The 16449-nt window shown below is 38.9% G+C and overlaps 2 protein-coding genes across 2 annotated transcripts in view; both read left to right on the top strand.

The window, feature by feature from the left end:
* vcpip1 (valosin containing protein (p97)/p47 complex interacting protein 1) overlaps window positions 1–16449 on the top strand; it is a 290019-nt gene that overhangs the window by 32749 nt on the left and 240821 nt on the right. The window lies entirely within an intron of this gene.
* On the top strand, window positions 1482–16051 carry LOC130070235 (cytochrome P450 7B1). Its single transcript, XM_056234553.1, has 6 exons — window positions 1482–1736; window positions 6322–6458; window positions 6839–7441; window positions 8956–9162; window positions 10927–11105; window positions 15585–16051. The coding sequence occupies exons 1-6, from the start codon at window positions 1660–1662 to the stop codon at window positions 15903–15905; spliced, it is 1524 nt and encodes a 507-aa protein (XP_056090528.1). The 5' UTR covers window positions 1482–1659; the 3' UTR covers window positions 15906–16051.

Genomic DNA, 16449 nt, shown 5'->3' with positions numbered 1-16449 from the left:
GGTAAAAACACCATGCTGGCTGAAGTGGTGGAGAAACTCAAGATGACAAAACTACAAGCTCGTCCTGCTCAATGTTACACTGAATCTGGAGATGTGGAGTGTGACGTCTGTACTGGGATAAAATACACTTTTACAGTGACAGTAAAAATTATCAGAGGGACATGCCCTTTGAAACATTTTTGTTCTTTGCTCAGGGGGAAAAAACACCTTTGCAGGGTTTGAACCGATAACCTTTTGATAATCGCTTCACCACACTCCAGCAGCATGTGAGAGATGATCACACACAGACAGTTTATATTGTATGTGTGTTGGGGAGAAAAATAAATCACCAGGTGTAATTCCAACAGTTCCTGAAAACAGATGGATTCTCTCCATACAAAATAAATATTTTTCTTCTTTTGAAATGTAGGCTACTCTTTCTTCTCTCAGTCTGTGACTCAGTGTGTTTGAATGCCAGCAGTAAGCCCTACTGCTCCACACATAAAGGTCTCTCTGTTTGCCTGTTCTGTGGTTTATTGTTCAATGCTGCCATTGAAAAAAAAAAAAAACTGTCTTTCACGATCCGCTAACACTCCTTAACTCAGAAGACTGTCTGTTGCTGCTGCTTGTGACCACACTATTTCTCATCCCTGCTCCTGGAGTCCAGCAGCAGACTACCCACTAGAGGGCCTCAGCAAACTTTTTGAAGATGACAAACAATTATTTTATGTTAAAATATTTTTTATTAATGATTTAAATTTATATAAATAAATAACCCATTCCAAATCAAGTTTATATTTTTATTTGGTCCCAGAAGAACATTTTGTTTATTAAAGAGCATTCAGATCTTATGGAGTCATGAAATTAATATTAGGCTAGGTAAGCTCAGTAAAATATTTTAATCACTCCAGATTTTGGTTGATAGGATTATGATTGTAGCAGAAGCACAAGAGTAATCATCTTAACCATGTGAAGATCTCCAAAATTGTCTTGGAAAATGGAGGGCCTTGAAGTCAATATTTAGCCTATGTATTTATACAGAAATCGCTTTATTTCCATGTTAAAAGAATGTATATTACCAGAGCATTAATGTACACACACTGCATAGTCTCGTTAATTAGTCTTTATTTATTGTTTATAATATACACATTTATTTTCATCTTGCAAACTGAGCATATCCACTTTTTGCGTATCCAACTTGTTGCACTATTTTTTATTTTTTTATTCATTAATTCAATCATTCATATTGTGTGTGTTAGCAGGACTGAGTCAAATAGATTCTGTCTTGATTTTGTCTGAAAAAATATGTCAATGCAATATATTAGGCCTATATAAATGCTGCTGCGTGTATCGATAATGGCTCTGTGTGTGTGTTTAAAGGCTTAAATGGCCCAAGTAGCTTTGTAAAGCAAAAAGGCAGGCTGTTGCTTAATTTTCTTTTGAGCGACCTCCAATGGGCGTGACTTTCTGAAAATCTTCAACACTCGCCTTGTTCGCGTGTTATCTCCTCATTACATGTCATACTCTCTCAGTGGACTCTGATGTTTAATTTGTGCGATGCTGATAAGCACTCTTTCACTTTTAAAGTGACCTTCGCAAAACCTGGACGTATTATAAATCGCGTTTAGTGCTTTGTAAACCGGACCTCTCTTGTATGTTTTTCACTCAGTGGCTTTGATCATGTTGGATTTTCTATTGACGATCTTTCTGGGCTTTATCTCCGTGCTTCTGTTTTGCGCGTTCTGTGGACGGAGGCGGTGAGTTTTCTGACTGTAGCATTTTGCTGCTGGTTGAGAATGTACATGTATCTGATTTTTATTCATTGTAATACAGATAAATACGTTGTGTTTAGTTGTGATTATGTTGGATATTTGGAGTGTGTTTTTATCATTAGGCAGACTTTTTTTGATCAAAGTGATTCTTATTTAATGTCTGGACCGAAGGTAGTTATATTTGGCAAAGAAATGTCTGCTAAGAGCATATGAATAATTCACAGCAGGCTGGTCTCTTGTTTACTCAGTTCACCTCATGAAATTGAACCTTCCAGTGATGGGTATGTTCTACTCATGGTCGAGAATCGGTTCTTTCGAACGATTCGAGTCGATTCAGTGATTCTATTTCGTCATCGCGTTGTTCCTGACATGCCGATATGGCCACTCATCGGTTGAAATAAAAAAGGCCACTGTTTAGGTTAGACCTGTAGGTGTACCATATGTAGGCTACATACATTCTCTAAAATATCCCAATAAAGACATATGTTGTAGAGAGAGACATACATTTTCTTACATTGTATTTTTAAAGATGTAATTTAATGTAACAATGTAATTTGTTCCAATTCAGATTGTTGTAGTAGCCATGATTCAGTTTATAAAAACATGAAGTCATGAAAACAACACCTGTTTTGTGAACTGGTTTAAATGATTCATTGAAAACATTCGACTCGATGAACAATTCATCCTCGAATTGGATAATTCTATTTTGTAACCCAAACCCTAAGGGGTTAAACCCCCTTTTCTAATGTTAAAGAGCCCCTATTTTAGGGTTCTCAAGTTTTATCAAAAGCTTGGAGTGAGATCACATGCGGTTAGGGGAGGAGCCCTAATGGAGCCCCACCCCCCAATTTTACCCATTGTTCATAATTAACCAGCACAAATTGAAATTATAACAATTGATAAATCTGATAAATGACAGAGCAATTCATCACATCAAATATACTCTTTAATGTTATATTTCAAAATTACAAATATGCAAAAATTACAAAAATATAACAAATTTCTCCAAACAGTTTGGAAAAACAAATCAGTTTTTGCATTTTGAATGTGTCTAGTCGAAATGGTATAATGATTTATTGTGTGGTGGGACATTGTGAACAAAAGAACATAGAGTATTAAAGGGATAGTTCACTTTGAAATACATTTTTTATATGTTTTAGCTTACCTCAAGGGCATTAAAGGGATAGTTCACTTTGAAATTAATTTTTGATATGTTTTAGCTTACCTTAAGGGCATCCAAGATGTAGGTGTCTTTGTTTCCGCAGTAGTTTCAATTTTGATATTTTTAGGTCAAACCGTTCTTGTCTGTCAGTCATATAATGCAGGTCTATGGTCACCACCTCAAAGAGCATACACAGAGAAGTCCAAATAAACATGATTTAATGACTCGTAAATGTAAGTACACATTGATGGCCTAAGACACGAAACGAGCGGTTTGTGTGAGAAAACGAACAGTATTTATATCGTTTTTACCTCTTGTAACAACAGCCACGTCCAAGTGATCTGATGGCGCCGGCGCTTCGGTCTGTGCGTTACAAGAGGTAAAAACGATATAAATACTGTTCGTTTTCTCACACAAACTGCTCGTTTCGTGTCTTAGGCCATCAATGTGTACTTACATTTACGAGTCATTAAATCATGCTTAATTTGGACTTCTCTGTGCATGCTCTTTGAGGTGGTGACCATAGACCTGCATTATATGACTGACAGACAAGAACGGTTTGACCTAAAAATATCAAAATTGAAATTACTGCGGAAACAAAGACACCTACATCTTGGATGCCCTTGAGGTAAGCTAAAACATATCAAAAATTTATTTCAAAGTGAACTATCCCTTTAAGGTGTGTGTGTGTACACAAGAGCACACTCCAGCTTATGAAATGTGTATTGTGTTGTAAGTGTTTGTTGCACATTTTGATGCCTTGATAACAGGGGTAGGGGGCTATTAATACAGTATAATATATAATTTAAAATAAAATGAAGAAATACGTCTTCATTCCTTCCCATACCCACTAACATTTCCCTTAGTTTCAGATAACGTAAGCTAGCCAAACTGAGTCAAAGCTTCTGGCCTGGTTGCAAAGTAATTGTAGAGTTTTTGACTGCATCAATAATAATATATACGATGGGCTATATATTAAATGTTCTAGCCTAAAGGCGAGCTTTCTTCCAACCTTCTCCATCACGACGTGTGTTCGTGCGATGTTGTTGGTTATAGGGTTGCCAACCGTTCCGTATAATACGGAATCGTTCCGTATTTGACACATAAAAGGCTTGTTCCGTATTGAACTGATACGGAACGCACTTTGTTCCGTATTTTTGAGAATCAATTCAGTGCAAATCCATGACAGACGCATAGCTTCTAATATATATGCCAGACAGACTATGATGAATGAACGAAGACCCGCTGCTATAATGGCAAATTCGGGGACTTGGCGCCCCCTTGACGGGCTGACGTGTATTGACGTAGAGTTGGCTCATTGGTCGCACGTCAGAGGCGCCCGCGCCATTGGATGTGCAGTTGCCGCAGCGCAGCCTGAGCGAGCCAGACGCTCAATGTGCAAGCTGTGCAGCTGCAAATGCATTTTACAGGCTTCAGTAAATCGAGTAAAATGTGTTTCCGAAGACATTTGTAGGCTATGATAAGAAAAAAAATGTTATTTTTTATTTTTTGCACCGGAAAGAACATTCTAGAAGTCTAATTCTATTGAATAAGTTCGCACAAGGCTACAGAAAACTGTTGTGTTTATTTTTCTTCAAATGCAGTCTAAGCCGATGAGTTTCGAATGTTATATGTTGTATTTGTTTAAGTTAAAAAATAAAACGTATTATAATCTAAACAAGTACATGGTTCATTTTTGGCAAAATGATCATGATAGCCTTTATATATCTGTGTGGTTAAGTCTTGTATATTGATTAAGCCTACTTTGCTATTCTATAAATATATAGGCCTAATAAGTTGCATTATAATATGATATAAAATGTATGAATTTCAGGGAGCATGTCACTACCCTTTTTTTATCGCGCGATTAACGGTCTTTTTGGCCTAGCAAACTTTGTAGTTTTTTTTTCACATGCTTTTGCAACAGGACGGCATGCGGGCCGCTGCGCTATGAAACCCATTCATTTCAATGGCTTGCGGCGCGCGAGGACGTTTTGAAAGCGCAAGCGGATCTAGCTAGACCGGAAACAAAACAATAGGCACGCCGCACACACTTGTTTGGGCTTGCGAGCCGGATGCGCGAGCGCGAATCTCTCTGCTCGCGCGCGGAATATAATGTGCCGAGCACGAATCTCTCTGCTCGAGTCGCGCGCGCTCTCAGATACACGCTGCTCTTGTAAGAATTTTCTCTGGGCTCACTCAGAGAATATGCCTGCACTTAAAACGTGTTCAGTGCAATCGCGAATCTCTCCTCTTCCCCAGCTAACAATTTTAGGTTATAAGAATGTTTTCATAACGTTCCCATTAAGTTATAAAAACGTTATTTTTGAATGTTATAGGAACGTTCAAAACGTCCAGTTTTGAGTGGATGACGAGCGTGAGACGCCGAAATGGATGCCAATAAGATTCTGAATGGAAAGTTTACTTTTAAAAAGTTGCCAAATGGTTCCATTGACAAGACCAAAGTGATCTGTGTGTTTTGTCGTTGTGAACTGAGCTATCATCATCGCAGCACGTCCAGTCTGAAATACCACTTGATGATGGCCAGCACACACACACACACACACACACACACAGCTGATGCGAATTCTCCGCCCCCTCGTCAATATCAGGACCTCGTCAGTATTTATTTCACCCTTTTATTGATGGACAGTGTTATATTGTGTGAGAGATTATTTGCTCCAAGTGATAATGTTTTAGTGTGAAATTGAACAGTATATGCCAATATTGTTTTCAATAAAAAACATTTGCACAAAGCAAGCCGATCCACTTTTCCATGTTGATAAGAGCATTAAAATGAGAAAAAAATAATGGGACAAAAAGAAATCAAGAGACATTTAGAATAGATAAAAATGTGCGATTAAATGCGATTAATCGCGAGTTAACTATGACATTAATGCGATTAATCGCGATTAAATATTTTAATCGTTTGACAGCACTAATATATATATATATATATATAAACAATAATGGGGGGATTTTAAAATTAGGCCTTTATGGGCTGCAATGTGGCTTTTTGTTCAGTTTGTCAGTTGCAACCTCAGGAGGAAGTTTGGAGAATTAGAATTAATTCCCAAAGGGCCCCTCCCCCCCCCCATCCTTTTCTGGTCAGTCTTGAAAAGTAGGCCATGGGAGATATACATCAGCATTAAACAGTATTCTCAGTTAATGCATCCTGGCTTTGTCATTTAAAAGAATACTAGCAGAAAAAAAAACTGATAAGCAATTAAGGATTTTGTTCAGCACACCGCTTTACCACAGCGACATTATCAAAAGAACAGAGTTGTCGAGTTTGTTTGAGTTTGTATGTTTGTCTAAGAGTATTTTATGTTGACAATGGCAGGCTCTCAGGCATTGTCGAAAGACGAAAGGCATTGTCAACTGTTACATTGGGTGTGCATGTTACAGGAAGGACGGTGAGCCCCCGCTGATTAAAAGCTGGATTCCATTCCTGGGGAAAGCTCTAGAATTCAGAAAAAACTCCCTACAGTTTCTTACACAACTACAGAAGGAACATGGAGATGTTTTCACAGTACTTATCGCAGGTATAGTTGACACACACGTTTACTTAAATACTTATACAAATGAGGTAATTTTTTCAAACGAGGACGTCTTGTTCTGATGTTAACAAAATGAAGATTTTGTCATATTTTGCTAACTTTTAGTTACAGTTTTCCTTTTGCTCTTTCTCTCAGACACACTGTCATTGCGCAACACATGCTCGCACATAGTTATGGTTATAAAAAAGATATGGTCATGAAAGATGTTGTCATAATAGCATTTTGGATAGCTGGCAAATAACATGGATTTACATAACATAAACATTTTTATGTTAATTAAAAAATTAGAGATGTTTAGTAGATGTTTTCTGATCCAAATCAGTCGTGATGTAATGACATCTACCTATGTTTGTGTGTTTCCTTAGGGAGATACATAACATTCATAATGAACCCTCTCCTGTACCCGTCTGTGATCAAACACGGGAAACAGTTGGATTTCCACACATTTTCAGACAGCGCAGCATCCAGGACGTTCGGTTTCCCAGCGGTACGGAGTGGCCACTTTCCTGGAATGAGTGACAGCCTCCAGAGGACCTACACCCTGCTGCAGGGGCCTGCTCTCGACCCTCTCGCGTTCAGCACGATAGGAAACCTGCAGCAAGTCCTGCGACACCGTTTTCTGTCCAGTGAAGAGTCTGGGCCTGATGGCGATTGGAAAGAGGTGGAACTATATGAGTTCTGTAAATGCGTAATGTTTCAGACCACGTTTAACACGCTATATGGACATTCGTCACATCTGCGTCTGGATCAGCTGCGAGAGGACTTTGAGAAGTTTGATGCCATTTTCCCTTTACTAATGGCCCGTGTGCCCATTGGCTTGCTGGGAAAAACCAAAGAAATTCGAGAGAAGCTGACAAGATTTTTCTACCCTCATAAAATGGCAGAATGGAAAGCTCCATGCGAGTTCATACAGACCCGAATGGCCCTGTTCCAGCAGTATGATACTCTTCAGGACAAGGATAAAGCAGGTGACTCTCTCACATGCATGCACACACACAAGCAAACATACAGTACACACACACAGAGAGAAAGTCTGAGATCCTACTTGTGGGGCCCATATATGACTGTGGAGTGTTTAATTGATGATAAATGTCTCTCCTACAGAAGGATATTAATATCCCCATGATGATGACATGCAGAACCCTAGTCTTTGGTTTTTGCACTGAAGTTTAATGCACCAAAAGAGATTATTTAAATACTAAATAAATGGAAAACAATTCTCTCAAAAGGTGTGTTTACACAGACTTTTAATGACTATTTATCAGAGGCAACAAAATATGTATCTAAAATATATATTTTATTTCAGCTTTATTTCAATTAATTAAAAATTATTTTTAATAGTTTTCGTTTTAACAGCGTTACAGTTGAAAATGTTTCAAAACCATGGTTTGAAACAGTAGGAAGTAGCGATATACACGCCAAACCACTTATTTCAAACAAAATTTCGAAAGGTTTTGAAGCTTCATGAAACAGTGTTTCGAAAGTGCCTATCACTAGAACTCCATCACTAGACCTATCAGTGTTGTGATAGTGGTTATCTGTGCATGCCATGCAGTGAAGGTTAGTTGGGGTTTTAGAATAATTTGAGCTATGGATTGAAAAATTAGAATGTTATTGTCAGTCTGAGTTACGGAAACATAATCTGTTGCGTTGACAAACTGTTTTTGGAGATTTCAGTGTTTCCCCATTCAAGTAGAAAGGTCTTATACATGTTCATAGAAAATTCCTATGAGGTCCTACTGGGGGTTTTGCCAAGATGACTGCTGACTGAACTGACTTGTCTTAAAGGGATAGTTCGCCCAAAAATGAAAATTCTGTTCCAAAGTTATTCCAAACCTGTATGAATTTTTTTCTTCTGCTGAACACAAAAGGTATTTTGAAGAATGTCGGTAACTAAATTAAGTTTATTTAACAAATCACGATCAGGTAATCCAACCAATCAGAGCAAAAGAAAGCTGGCATAGCCCTCCCTCACCTCTGTCCCGCGACAGCTTCACAGCTTAACCTCGGAGCCCTCCCCGGATAACACGCCAAATAAGCATACTTTACTATATATGATTTCATGTACGTGTGATCTCGTGAAACAGTTGATGGGCCCCATTGACTTCCATAGTATTTTTTTCTATACAATGGAAGTCAGTGTGACCCATCAACTGTTTGGTTACCCATATTCTTCAAAATGTCTTCTTCTTGTGTTTAGCAGAAGATAGAAATTAATACAGGTTTAGAACAACTTGAGGGTGAGTAAATGATGACAGAATTTATATTTTTGGGTGAACCATCCCTTTAAAGGGGCTGTTGACCACAGCTTCTTTTCAGTATGCTGGAATGCTGGAAGCAGGATGTGACTGTACTGTACAAATAAAGAATTGACACAGTGAAAGCTCATCATGACTGTGCTGTATTGATTTGGTGGTTTCCAGACACACACACACACACACACACACACACACTCATATCTTCTTACTTTCTCTGTCCATAGCACATCATTTTGCCATGCTTTGGGCATCAGTGGGAAACACCATCCCAGCAGCCTTCTGGTGTCTTTACCACCTCATCACCTGCCCAGAAGCCCTTGCAGCAGTACGAGCAGAGATTGTTAATGTGGTTGGAGAGAAGAACATGCAGTTGATCTTCAAAGAGGACATCACAATTACACGACAACAGCTAGAACAAATGGTTTACCTGGGTAACAAACACATTTTTACACAGTAACCCATCACGCATAATAATACTGTAACCTGAATGAGCATTTGTACCCAGGGGGCAAAGGGGGTTTAGCAGACACAGGCTGCTGTAAAAGGTTGTCATATAAAAATGAAATCTATGATGTCTGAGGATCACAACCTGGGTGGACAACCCGGTTAACAAGCTGCTGGAAACTTGTAATTAGGGTCAAAACAATGCTACCTCAAATTCTGCTTTAACTTCCCGGAATCACCCAAACATGCCAAAAAGGTTTAATTATATTCATGAATCCTGAGCCATATCTCCCTGATACTTTATGCTAGATACGAACTGAGCACACCTTTCAAAAGAGTGGAAGATAAGCTTTCATCTGATCCCATCTGATGATTGTACATGTAATTAGAATGTAAGAGTTAACATTGCCTCTTAATTCATTGGGTGATTCCCGGGAGTTAACCCTTGTGCGTTGTTCAAATTCACTACCCTTTCGTTATGTTCGTGGCTGAAAACAGCCACTACTTTAAACTGCTGTAAAAATGTATCAGATAAATATTTTTTTTTCCACTTTTTTTTTTTTTGCATAAATCTATTAATAAACATCGGTCCTGATCAAAACTAGTACTACTAAATGTAAAAAAAAAAAAAAAATCAGGATTTTAACTCTTTAATTGCCAAGTTCATAAATTATGTCACTGATTTGGGGGGAAAAAAACGAAAATGACTTATTTTCAATATAAAATGTGATTGTGGACCGGATTTTTTTTTTATATACCTTTTATCACAGTCTTGGACTTGTCAAAGATTAGAAACAACATTGGTTTTGATGCATTGTTAGTTTTTGTGCATCATCAGATTTGAACTTTTTCTCCCTCATTTACTGTTCGTGGCTGTTTTTGCCCCATTGACTTGCATTATAACCACCTTTTTTGATTGCAAAGCCATGAAACCATATAATCATGCATTTTGATTGTTGGTGGTTTTCCCTGTTGGGTAAAGAGGTAAAATTTGCATACTATTTTTATTTTTATATTTTTTTTTTTTACTGTTGATAACTAGGTGGCACCATTAACCCTTTAGATAGGCCTGTGCAAAAAAAAAGCTTAGTCTCTGGCTTTTACATGAAGTTATATGGAGTATAATAGCATAGTAGTGTGTGTGTGTGTGTGTGTGTGTGTGTGTGTGTGTGTGTGTGTGTGTGTGTGTGTGTGTGTGTGTGTGTGTGTGTGTGTGTGTGTGTGTGTGTGCGTGTGTGTGTGAGAGAGAGAGTGTGTGAGAGAGAGAGTGTGAGAACTCACCTTGATGCGTCTGAGAAAATCAAAATATGCACCTCAGCTCTCAGAACTACATGGAGTAAACTAAAACAAAGTAAGTGTATTTATGCATCTGCTGCCTTTTGATGGTGAGAAATGCAGACTAAACAAAAACAAAGCAAGTGGATTTAAAGCCTGCTGGTCATTTGATGGTGAGAAGAGCAGCAAGCAACATGAGAAAGGACTTGACTTGTAGTGAAGTTTTAGAGATGATTATGCAGCCTGACCCCTCCAGTGAGCTGCAGGATGTATTGTACTGGGTGTTTTGTATATATATGATCGTTTCAGAGACAGCATCAATTTTTTGTAATCTTGCATTGTTTTCAGGAGTGAATTCAGTGGTTGTCACTTCAATTAATAACTCTTGTGTAGGTAAATAAATTAATAGTGCTATAATTTTGGAGTTACTATGCCAGCTTTCAGTGATTCAGACTGTTTTTTTTTTCTCTGTGCAGAGAGTTCAGTAAATGAGAGTTTACGTCTCTCATCTGTATCGATGAACATCCGTGTTGTTCAGGAAGATTTCTGCTTGCGTCTGGATGCCCAGAATTCAATCAGCCTGCGGAAAGATGACATCATTGCTCTTTACCCACAAAGCACACACCTTGATCCGGAAATATATGAACAGCCTCAGGTAATGCATACTATACTTACAGCTCTCAGCTAGATTAGTGATTCTCAACCAATATGACTTAAAATAAGACATAGTATGCATTAAAATGAGTCAAAACAACAAAAAACAAGGTATTTCTTATTTGAATGTAACCTTAAAGGGTAAGTTCACCCAAAAATGAAAAGTATGTCATTAATGACTCACCCTCATGTCGTTCCAAGCCCGTAAGACCTCCGTTCATCTTCGGAACACAGTTTAAGATATTTTAGATTTAGTCCGAGAGTTTTCTGTCCCTCCATTGAAAATGTAAACACGGTATACTTCTGTCAGTATATTTCTGTCCAAAAAGGAAATAAAGACATCATCAAAGTAGTCCATGTGACACCAGTGGGTTAGTTAGAATTTTTTGAAGCATCGAAAATACATTTTGGTCCAAAAATTACAAAAACTACGACTTTATTCAGCATTGTATTGTCTTCCGGTTCTGTTGTCAAGCCGCGTTCATGAGTCCGCAGTGATGCTGATGATGTAAGACGCTGCTGACGTGTATCTGGTGCGTCCGTGTATTCGGGTTCAAATAAATATGGCTGGGCAAAAAAATGCAAGTCTTCCTCTGTGTCGAAATCCTTAAGGGGGTCGCACACCGGACGAGAAGCGCAGTGCAGCGCCGCGCCACGTCTAGGACAACTCCAGGTATCGCACACCGGACGCGCACATTCTAATGGCGCGAGCACAATTTTGAATCAACTCCTGGTAGAAGAGCTGCACGATGTGTGTTTTATCTTGATTAATTATTTATTTTTTTATGTTCATTGAATAATAGCTGATGTTTGAACGTTAATCAAGTAAAAGTGTCTATCACGTTGAGTCTGTTATTTTGTTGTAACGTTATCCGTTGTCTAGGCAACTATGTCACATAAAACAATAGTATTTATTTAGCTAGCGTTTAGCTAACCCGAGTGAAAACAGCCATGTACATTAACGACGATTTGAGACAAATAAATGTAAATTTAATATAAAACTATGCAAATGGCGCTCTGTGGCGCGGCAGGGTTTTGAACAAGGTCCTGAGCCGTAGCTGGGCGCCGCGGACAGACGCCGAATGGCGCCGCCGGTGTGTGTACACTCATAGAGAATAATGTGTTCGAATTTTAAAGACCCCCTTTAGACATGTTTGCGAAGATTGTTTTGTTTACAGCGTGCGTCTCCCTCAGACTGTAAACGAAGCTCGGGCGCACTGATAACACGTCAGCAGCGTCTTACGTCATCAGCGTCACTGAACGCGGATTGACAACAGAACCGGAAGACTATACAATGCTGAATAAAGCCGTAGTTTTTGTTATTTTTGGACCAAAATGTATTTTCGATGCTTCAAAACATTCTAACTAACCCACTGGTGTCACATGGACTACTTTGATGATGTCTTTATTTCCTTTCTGGACAAGGACAGTATATCGTACATACATTTTCAATGGAGGGACAGAAAACTCTCGGACTAAATCTAAAATATCTTAAACTGTGTTCCAAAGATGAACGGAGGTCTTACGGGCTTGGAACGACATGAGGGTGAGTCATGAATGACATAATTTTCATTTTTGGGTGAACTAACCCTTTAACCTTTACCTAGTTTTTTAAACCACTTCAAACTTTTAGGCTAGGCTTTCTCAAGCCAACATAAGGTTTGTCTACAAACTACCTACCTAGTTTTAATTTAACCAGTGGCGTGCAGTGGTGTTTTAAAAGTTATCACAGTTTTTCTTAACATTATTATATATCAAATATAAATTCATGTAATAAGCAACATTGTATATATTTATATAAAATTGTAAAACTCCAGGGGCTACACATACGGTACATACATACAGTCAAACCAAAAATTATTTATTAACACTAGATATAATGTTTTATATTTTTTTAGTGCAGGACACTATTGTTCACTTATGTAACTGAGGATAGCAAAATAAGGTAAACTGTGACATATTATACCCAAAAACTCTGTGTCACACATACCAGTAAAATGTATAAAAACTTGGGACCAAAAATTATTGAGAGACTTTGACCGTACCATGTTTTGCTTGCGTGTTTTTTCTTTAATTGCTAATGCAACCTTTTTTACACCACAGACTGAACAAAATTAAGCATTGCTTGGTAATAGGTTGACCTAAATTGGTATTATCTAATTGTGTACTTAAATTTAACAGCTGACAGCTATTCAACCTAATTCATTTGTGAGACAAGTCTAAAAGAAGGATGGTCAAAACCAGTAAAATATCAACTGATTTGATAACCCTGAGTTCTTGTCATATTTTATTACCATTTTCTAAACTATAGCGAATAAACTGTGATGTGAGAAATGTTGAAGGTGTCTGAATAAATTTTGGTTTGATTGTATATATACTGTGTGTGTGTATATATATATATATATATAAAATAAGATAAGTATTTGAGCACCCTGCTATTTTGCAAGTTCTCCCACTTGGAAACCATAGAGGGGTCTGAAATTGTCATCGTAGGTGCATGTCCACTGTGAGAGACATAATCTAAAAAAAAATATCCAGAAATCACAATATATGATTTTTTAACTATTTATTTTTATGATACAGCTGCAAATAAGTATGTGAACACCTGTCTATCAGCTAGAATTCTGACCCTCAAAGACCTGTTAGGCCATGTCCACACGGACACGGGTATTTTTATAACCGGAGTTTTTCCTACAGCGTTTTTAAAAAAAATCCCGTCCACACATGCTCGGTCTCCGTCTACATGAAAACGTAAAAACACGCAATCAAGCGCGGTCAAGAGCATGCCACGCCAGCAGGCGGTGATATAAACCTTAACCCTAAAGCCACGTTGGCCAATCAGAAGCGCAAATCTGATGTCAAACACAGCTGATAACGGCGCACACTCTGACGTCGCAAGGCAAAAACCCCGGTTTCACTGTCTACACGACAACACTGTAACCGGCGTTTCTGAAAATCCTCACCCTGGCAGGGGTTTTCAAAAATGTTCGGTTTCAGTGCGTTTTCGTGTGGACGAACGGCCGAACCGCGTAAAAATAGTCACGGTTATAAAAATACCCGTGTCCGTGTGGACAGGGCCTTAGTCTGCCTTTAAAATGTCCACCTCCACTCCATTTATTATCCTAAATTAGATGCACCTGTTTGAGGTCGTTAGCTGCATAAAGACACCTGTCCACCCCATACAATCAGTAAGAATCTAACTACTAACATGGCCAAGACCAAAGAGCTGTCCAAAGACACTAGAGACAAAATTGTACACCTCCACAAGGCTGGAAAGGGCTACGGGGAAATTGCCAAGCAGCTTGGTGAAAAAAGGTCCACTGTTGGAGCAATAATTATAAAATGGAAGAAGCTAAACATGACGGTCAATCTCCCTTGGACTGGGGCTCCATGCAAGATCTCACCTCGTGGGGTCTCAATGATCCTAAGAAAGGTGAGAAATCAGCCCAGAACTACACGGGAGGAGCTGGTCAATGACCTGAAAAGAGCTGGGACCACCGTTTCCAAGGTTATTGTTGGTAATGGTAATACACTAAGACGTCATGGTTTGAAATCATGCATGGCACGGAAAAGATCTAGCTCTGAGGAAGCCGGCTTCCTGGTTTTCAACTAGACGCCGCCTTCAGCCCGCTGTTCTGCTGTGCCATCCGGTGGGCATATATCCTTTTTAAAGCAAACTTAGTGTGTTCGCCGTTGCGACTCACTATCTAAAAGAGCAACGTTTCTAGGCGTTGAGACTCCAGATACACCTGCGCCTCGTGCAGAGGCCCTCTCTTCGGTGCGGATCGTCACATCTTGTGCGCTCCCTGTCTGGGCCGTGACCACGCATGATCTACAAAAGATCTGTGTGGAGGAGTGGGCCAAAATCCCTCCTGCAGTGTGTGTAAACCTGGTGAAAAACTACAGGAAACGTTTGACCTCTGTAATTGGCTACTGTACCAAATATTAACATTGATTTTCTCAGGTGTTCAAATACTTATTTGCAGCTGTATCATACAAATAAATAGTTAAAAAATCATACATTGTGATTTCTGGATTTTTTTTTTTTTAGATTATGTGTCTCACAGTGGACATGCACCTACGATGACAATTTCAGACCCCTTCATGATTTATAAGTGGGAGAACTTGCAAAATAGCAGGGTGTTCAAATACTTATTTTCCTCACTGTATATACATACATACATGCAGTCAAACAGAAAATTATTCTTATATATATATATATATATATAATATGTTATGGGTTAGAAATTATGAGAAAAAATATTCTTAAACATCCTTAATTAAACAAACAACTGGAGGTCACAGGGCCTTTGAATATTGTTGTGGCCAATGAGTTATTGGAGTCAAAAAGGTTGAGAGTCAAAAAGGTTGAGAACCACTGCGGTAGATCCACCTAGCAGACACATTTTAAATATATTACTCTTTATTGTTAGAAAACTCATTTACTGAGATGTCTTGTGTCTGTGGGTTTCTTGTATAGCGCTTCCAATTTGACCGTTTTGTGGAGGACGGGAAGGAGAAAACTGATTTTTATAAATGTGGCCAGAAGGTTCGGTACTATCGAATGCCTTTCGGCTCGGGAGCCACACAGTGTCCGGGACGATTTTTTGCAATGAATGAGCTGAAGCAGTTTGTGTGCGTCAATCTACTCATGTGTGAAATGCAGTTGCTGGACAACGAGCAGGAGGCGATGCTAGACAACAGCCGTGCTGGTCTGGGCATCATGCCACCGGCCAATCAAATCACTTTCAGATTCAGAACCAGAAAACCACAAGACAGCACGGTGGAGAGGGAAGAATGAACTAAATGAATAGAGAGGGACTGTAGTCTGTTTTTTTCATGGGTATTTTACCTTCATTTTCCACAGGGTTATTTCAAAGATTTTGTAAATAATGCAAGCTGCAGTATTTACACATAACACTGCCATGGAAAAATCTCACCTTTAAATTAACTAAGCACGCAGTATACAGTGCAATTTGAATCAGGGTTTGATGCACTTCAGTGAACAGCCTTCTATGTATAGGCTACTATTGCATGAAATAAAGGCAGCTTTTCAAACATCTTACCTCTCATAGTGTTCTTCTCAGTCTTCCCTTTCGAGAGGTCTCTCGTATTGCGCAAGTTAGCTTACGCTATGGGAAAACTCCTTTTCTCGAGAATATTGAAGCCAAATTTTTTTAAACGCAGTGCAGCTGCACAGCAGACATATAGCTGAGCGTCTAGCGTGCTCATTGGCTGTGCTGCGGCCAATGAGCGCGCAGCCCACCAGTATGGCCGTGGCTTATAGTTATATAAGCCCCCATTTTCACCATAGAATTCAGATTTAATCTCCTTCAGCAAGTTCC

Source organism: Rhinichthys klamathensis, unplaced genomic scaffold, assembly GCF_029890125.1.
Source record: "Rhinichthys klamathensis goyatoka isolate OS25496 unplaced genomic scaffold, OSU_Roscu_1.1 h1tg000398l_1, whole genome shotgun sequence".
NCBI lineage: Eukaryota > Metazoa > Chordata > Actinopteri > Cypriniformes > Leuciscidae > Rhinichthys > Rhinichthys klamathensis.
Note: the sequence above shows the minus strand (reverse complement) of the source record. Positions and strands in the feature narration are given on the sequence as shown.